This window comes from Gadus morhua, chromosome 13, assembly GCF_902167405.1.
Source record: "Gadus morhua chromosome 13, gadMor3.0, whole genome shotgun sequence".
NCBI classification, from domain to species: Eukaryota; Metazoa; Chordata; class Actinopteri; order Gadiformes; family Gadidae; genus Gadus; species Gadus morhua.
The window spans coordinates 3,091,945-3,099,444 of record NC_044060.1 but is presented as its reverse complement, the minus strand read 5'-3'; the positions used below and the strand labels follow the sequence as shown (position 1 = coordinate 3,099,444).

The window sequence follows — 7,500 nt, the reverse complement described above, 5'->3', positions numbered from 1 at the left end:
CCATCCCTCTGGAGGCGTGTCGAGCTTTCAGCTCACAACAACAGATGTCTGGTGGTACGGAGAGAGGAGGACACGGGCCCGAGGCTCACCGAGAGGCTCTGGGATGTTGTCGGCCCCTGTGTTGTGCGCGGGATTCACCAGGGGATTACGCCGCGGTAATCTGAGGCGCTCGTATTCTGTGAAGACGGTTTATGTCGCCTACCGCTCCCAGGATTTCCAGTCACCGCCACACGCACCCTGTTTCTCTTACTTTATATTCAACTCTAAAGGGATTGTATGGCTGTACATCTGGATACACCTCAGCCAGCGCTTATACTGTCTGCAACACCTTAGGCTTATCGAAATACCTACTATTTAGTCTTAAAGCAGACACTTTATTCACAAAAAGCACGTTTTTCAAACCTTTTTTTCAAATTGCCTGTAAAGAGGACGCTATTGCGTCTTTCTCATGGATGGGGTGGGATATTAGGGAATTGAACCCAGAACCTTTGGCGCTTCTTCCTGTATACCTTAGCCACACCTTGTCCTATCTGTGACCCCACTCACTCTCGGCCAACGAGGGACCGACTTTACACAGCTTTTGTCCTCGCATGACTGCGAGGCGTTACGCAACATGAAGAAAAAGTCGAGGAAAATAAATGACGTCACGGTGGTTCCTCTGAGAATATGTTCTGTGGTTTTCTGGGGAGTATCTTTGTGACAAAATGTCGCCTTTGTCTGTGAATGCAGGGTTATGTTATACCTGCTGTGTGGTTGAGAATCGTCAAAACTCTAACGTCACAAAGTCGAACACTCCGTGCCTTGTTTTTTCTCCAACCGTGCCCTGAGCCAGCTGACTTAACTCATCAGTCATACATATGCAGAGCTGCACTGATAAGCAATTCCAGATATCTCAAAATCATGGGGTGGACTTTTGCTTTTTAACACCCTGAACCTGGTAAAGAAGAAAAGAAAAGAAAAGAAAGCACGGTAAGAGATGGTTTCTCAGGCAGGAGGTGTGCTTGTGGAGCCTCACACTGGAGCTGTGAGTCTTTGATGACTGCAGTGGAGGTGTTTTTACCTTTCTACTCAGTCCCCCCGCGGGCGCAGAACTTCAAAAGACGAGGGAACATGTGGATGTTCCTTCCCCTCGTTCTTCCATTGCTCTTTCAACAAATGTTGCCCTCGTGCAGATGGCTCTGAGTCTCCCTCTCAGTGCAGCCAACACACCTTGTTTAAGAGGGATATTCAGAGGCGGATAAAAGGCGAATCATGCAGGGAGCTTACCGAGAAAAGTGGGGCTCACTCACACTCATGAATATGCAGACACGCGCATCACACACACAAACACACACTCGAACACGTGCTCATGTACCCATTGCTACGCACACTCTCACCCAAACACACGCTCGCACACATACCCACACACACATCGCAACACGCGATCCCACATAAACACACAATTGCACACCTACTCACAAACACATCGCGACACATACTCGCAACACACATATATACACTCTCACATACACACACCCCACAGATATACCAAACACATACACAAATTGCACCACGCACACATGTTTCCCCATTCTCCTACCGTATGTGCAGGCCTCGCTGTGGCGGGTGATAACAGAACGAAGCGCGGTGATAAACACCAGCTCTGGAATCCATTGTCTCAGGGCTGGAGTCCACTAATGTTATAAATCAACACTTGGTGTTTACCCGGCAGAGCTCTGTTTGAACGATAACATTTCTACACGCGTCGGCTTTACGCTTTCCCATTCACACAGTGGCCATTCGTATCGCAGTCACAGGCGTTTCATTTCGCTTTCAGAGTTTTTCTGAGATCACAGCAGCGGAACAATCAATGACCTAAGCCTGCTATCGCACCAAATCAAACAAGGCTTCATACAATATTCCCCAAACATATTTTCTGCCTTCCGGTATTTTTCTTTATCCAGAATTGGATGTATGCCAGCCTGGTCCGGTGGCATGACATGAAAACAAACTAAAATACACCTGTGTTGCTGAAACTACGATTCCGTAATCTCACACGACCCAGAATGCAACAGTGCGTGCATCAGCCATGCGGTTGGTTACAAAATCCCCCCCTTATCCCCCCCCCCCCGCGCACCCTTATCCCCGCAGCCCTGCTGTAAGAATGGCTTCCTTGTGCCCTTTTTGGCGGCTGTTTATTCGCCTGCACCCATCTGCTGGTGCTGAACAGGGAGCAGACACCCCTGAGGAACCGGGGTGACAGGGGGAGGATGGGGGAGGCAGGGGAGGATGGGGGAGAATGGGGGAGGCAGGGGGTGGACGGGACTGTCGACCTGAATCCTGTAGGGTCGGACTCTGATCCGGCCCGTTAGTCCGTTCACCTCTCTCTTGTTTTTCTTGTCCTCTCTCTTCCTCCTCGCTTCCTCTTTTTTCGCTCCCTCGCTCTTCCTCTCGCTCTCGTTCCGTCATTGTCTCTCGCCCTCCCTAGCGTCGTCTTTCTCTCTCGCTCTTTCCGTTACTTTTTTTCTTTCTTTTTCCATCGAATCCTCTCTTTCGCTAATGCTGTTTTTACACGCACACGAACACACACACACACACACACACACACACTATGCATATGTACGTACATAGTACATTCACACCCCATACATTCACACCACACACACACAAACACACACCCACACACACACACATATACGCACGCATGAGCACACACATACTGTAAATACACACACACACACTCACACTTCAACACTCATTAAGAGTTCTCTTTCCCCTTCCAGATGTGGACGAGTGTGTGAGCGGCGTGCACAGCTGTGGCGTGGGCGAGCGGTGCGTGAACACGGTGGGGTCACATGTGTGCGAGCGCCAGCTTTCCTGCTCGGCTGGCTACCAGTCCCGGAATGGCGTGTGCGAGGGTGAGTGCAGCACGGAGCTACGGCGACTGATGTCATCGACGGCACGCTAACAACAGGGTAACAGCAGGCTAACATCGCACCGTGGGGATCCCCAGTGGAACACACGTTTCCTGTACGTTTTACATGTGCTGTTGCTGTTTGGGATTTGCTGTGAAAGTCAGAGCCTGCAAAATTTGGAATAGTAATATTTGTGTGTGTGCCAGTGCGCTTATATATGGGAGACTGGTGTGTAGATCCAGCGATATATTGAATCTGAATTTGTAGCTTATGTTACTGATAGATGGGCCGATATTTTTTGTGATTTTTCCTTCATAACATTTTCTCCAATGGCCGCTGTTGTTGAATGCTGAAGAGATTTTCAAATACCGATATGATATTTTTTCAATAGGGTTGGTTGGTGTGTGTGTGCGTGCGTGCGTGCGTGCGTGCGTGCGTGCGTGCGTGCGTGCGTGCGTGCGTGCGTGCGTGCGTGCGTGCATGTGTGCGTGCGGGGGTGGAGGGTTATATACCCCCATCCGTCTAAGTGTCATGGCGCACCACATCAGACAAGGTACTCTAGACATGATTTCAAAGTAAAGACATTAAAGTATTTAAACATACAATCTGTAGCGTCACCAGAGTACAGCCACATCCATCACCTCATTTATTCATGACGGGTCACGACTGACTCAGGAGAGATCAGAACATGTGACCCAGCAGGGGAAAGTAACCGACTCCTGGTGACTGACACTCGCGTCTATCTTTGCTTCGTTGTATTTCAAACACTTCCAAACCAAGGTGTGTGACATCACACACACGCACACACACACACACACGCACACACATGCACACACACACACACACACACACACACACACACACACACACACACACACACACACACAGTGATAACGAAGAAGAACAGCAGTATCGTTTAAATACCACGCCGAAAACCAAATCGTCAACAGTAAAAGCAGCTCCAAGTTAGCGAATGTAGAATTAATACTACGACAACCAACTGCTTTTTACTCTTTGACGATTTGGTAATAACATTTAAGTAACATTTAGGTACTTATTCATTAAAACCACATGCCCAAGCCAATCCGTCGACAGCAAAAGCAGTTGGTCGTCGAGGTATGTATTGTACATCCGCTCACTTGTTCCAAGTTTGCGTTTTTTCCACGGGAACTTTAAAAGCCGCCGAGCCCCGTATCCTCCCTGATCGTAACACAAGAGGTCTTGTTAAACTCTCAGCGCCATCTGCTGCGTTTCCACATGTGTGTCCACACCAACAGGAACACACTCATTAAGATCACACACACACACACACACACACACACACACACACACACACACACACACACACACACACACACATACACACAGAAACACACACACACACACACACATCATACACACACACGTCACACATACGCACGCACGCACGCTCGACGCACACACACACACACACAGAAACACGCACTCACACACACACATCATACACACACACGTCACACACACATACACACACACACACAAACACACTCACACACACACACACACACAGAAACACACACACACACACACACACAGACACACAAACGCACACACACAAAGAAAGACACACAGAAACACACACACACACAGACTAACACACACAAACACAGCCACCAAGCATACTGAGTTTACCAGAGCCAGACTAATTCACCTCATCAGCGCAACAATAACAACTAAAACACACATTATCGCACTGGACCTCAACACCGGCACACAGATAGATATCCCCCCTCTCAAGTCCACAAAACGAGTTCCGAATTCCAGGGAGGAGAAGGGGGCCTTTCCTGCGACATATTCTCTGAACACTTGCCTAATGAGAGCGCGGTCATTATTCGTATTTCACGTATCGGGTGTACAGCACACAGTGTGTTCGTGAGTAGCGACGACCTGGTTGACGTCAGGCAGCCAGTTTGCGTCGGAATGCTCATCACACGCTGGCCATCACAGTGAGGCGGCGAGGAATGAATTCATCCAATTAGAGGGGCCCAAGGGACGATAAGGGGACCCTGTTGGCACCAGGGCCAGGATTAGCACCCTATACTCTGGCGAAGAGGGCCAGGGGGTCCTCACTGACCGCAGGGAGACAGGACGTCTCCTGTGAAGGAAAGGGGGACAACTCCTGGTAACTGGGGGATATTCTTTGTCAACCTCCCCTGGATAAATAACAGAGATATAAAACAATATAAGATAAGATTAAGGGGCCGCTCACACTAGGGCCGCGGCCCCGTGCCCGAGCTCATTCGCATACTAAAGTCTAGAACGTTTGGCTAGTGCGACCAGGCCATCCGTATTCCAGCACGGAACAGCCCCTTGGCCACGGCACACTTGGGAGAGGTGTGGCGTGGCCAAAGTACAGATGCTAATGAGATGATACGCAACGTGAGCTGGATGACGTAGTCCTTGCGCGACCCTTCTTTCTTTATAGGTCCATGCCCTTCTTCCCCACAACATTCATTTTAAACAATGGCGGCAAGCGGTTCACGAGTGGGTTTACGTTGGGGCGATAGTGAAGACGAGTGTTTACTTGAAATTTGGGCCGACGACAGCATTCACGTTGTTGCTCTCCATTGTTGTTATGGCGGCGAGGACGCCTGGTGATGACGTATTTATAGTATTACGACGTGATGACGTATGCATGAAGGAGCAATCGTGCCCAGGCCACGGCCTTTGGGAGCAGTGTGACCACGGGCCAGCGGGGGGTGGGGGGAGGGAGGGAATCTTGCTGAATCTTCCTGCAGCACAGAACAGGCAAACGGCCCTAGTGTGAGTGGCCCCCTTAGTGAGACGAACTTGATTTATCTGAGATTGGAAATGGCTCGAGGTGTGACAGCTGAAGTACAGCAGCCCAACCTATTCACAAATGCGTCTTAGTCTGGAACCTCTCAGGTCATTCAAGAGGTTTTATCCACAGGCATAGAATGCCTCTGGATGTGATTGGATAGACCAACAGCCAATCAGAGCAACACAAGGTTTGACTCTGACTCTGAGAGCTGCGTTGGTAAATTCAACTTTTACCAAATATTTCGTACAACAATCACATCTTTCTTCTCCACACTAGCTCTGGGTGTGGTTGTTAAATCTAATTTTAGGGAAATTACACCGTCCAGATCTTTTAATACCGTCGCGGTCGCGGATTAACAGAATGTTCCAGATCAGCACCAGCCATCTTGGTTATCTAGTGGGTTATCAAACCCGCCCGATATTAGATAAACGGCTGTGATTGGGGCAGACCGGGGGTAGGTCTGCTGGAAATGTGTCTGAGCAGGAGGGGGGCCGACCATCTGCCAGAGCAAACAAAACAGGGGCTTGCAGATTCGTCTGCTTCCCAGGCTCGAAGTAGCAGACATTAATAAGGCTTACAAAGGGATACAAAATGGAAATGAGAATAACGACGACAAACAATATACAGAGAACACATCTGTGTCCACAATAGGCAGTGAGGGTACCTTCCCACACGTGGTTCCATAGCTACGCTCCTCAAGTCTTAGAGAAGATTAAGTCCTTTTTTTTTTTTTTTTTTTGCTTGTTTTGCTGATTTCTTACCGCCTGCCTGCGCGGCATCCACAGTCTGCCGACAGCGTTCGACTCCAGACGCCCACTTTGACTGTCAACAGCAATATTGTGCTCCCTTCAAACACCTGGAACTTCAGTTGGGCTTGCGTGCACAAAAAACATCAACGTCGTTAGGTGCTTAATACTAATTTATTCTGAGCTGGAACTTCCAGGTAGGACTGGTCCCCAGAGGAAACCATCTGGATTCATTAATTAGCACGACACCGCGCCAGAGAGGATGAGGGGAGCTGGCTGGCTGAACGGAAAGCCAGCCAAATCGTGTTCCCTCACTCTCCCCATGAGCGGCTGTGTTTTGCACCATTTGTTTCAATATGGCAGGAAGGGCCGTAAACTTATCCCGCTGATGTTGAGATACTGCGGTGTTGTGTGAGCGTGAGGGCTGAATGATGCATCGAATTCAAACCGACATTGCATCGTCATGCAACGCGATTAGCAAATCGCTAAAGGCTGCCATTTTTTATTAGATTTTTTGGGGGGATTTTTGTTTTGTTTTTGGGGATTTGTTACTGTTACTGACTGGAGATCAGTAGGATTCGTATTTATTCTTCCTTTACAATTCAATAGTTAAATAAACATGTGATAATATCAATTCATGCTTCAATTCATCTCAACACATAGGCCTGGCCTGAAGGAAAGTACACTTTATTTGTCGACTGCTTCCAATGTTGTGTTGGTCATAGTATAGAATGATTTATTGCTTCTTTATTGAATAATACAGAACGTAAGGAACTTTAAAAAGAGTTGTGTGTGGTCGAAATAATCACAATTAGATAATTTCCCCAAATCTTCCAGCACTAGTGAGCGTATGTCAACAAACGCCAGAGGATATATAACTCAAATCAGACAGATGTCATTGTGTTGAAATGGTGTGCGTTGCAACATGCGTTTGATTCTTGTAACTAATAAATCAATAACCACAATGCATTCTGCAAAGCATTGGGGTCAAGTTAGTGAACAATGCTACAATGCTACATACAAGGGTTTTTATTCAATG

At 48.1% G+C, this 7,500-nt stretch overlaps 1 protein-coding gene across 1 annotated transcript in view; it reads left to right on the top strand.

Annotated features, from left to right (window-relative positions):
- fbln2 (fibulin 2) overlaps positions 1 to 7,500 on the top strand; it is a 53,117-nt gene that overhangs the window by 32,425 nt on the left and 13,192 nt on the right. Inside the window, exon 9 of the mRNA XM_030374795.1 lies at positions 2,763 to 2,897. Within this exon, the coding sequence (XP_030230655.1) occupies positions 2,763 to 2,897 (135 nt within the window). The remainder of the gene's footprint in view (positions 1 to 2,762; positions 2,898 to 7,500) is intronic.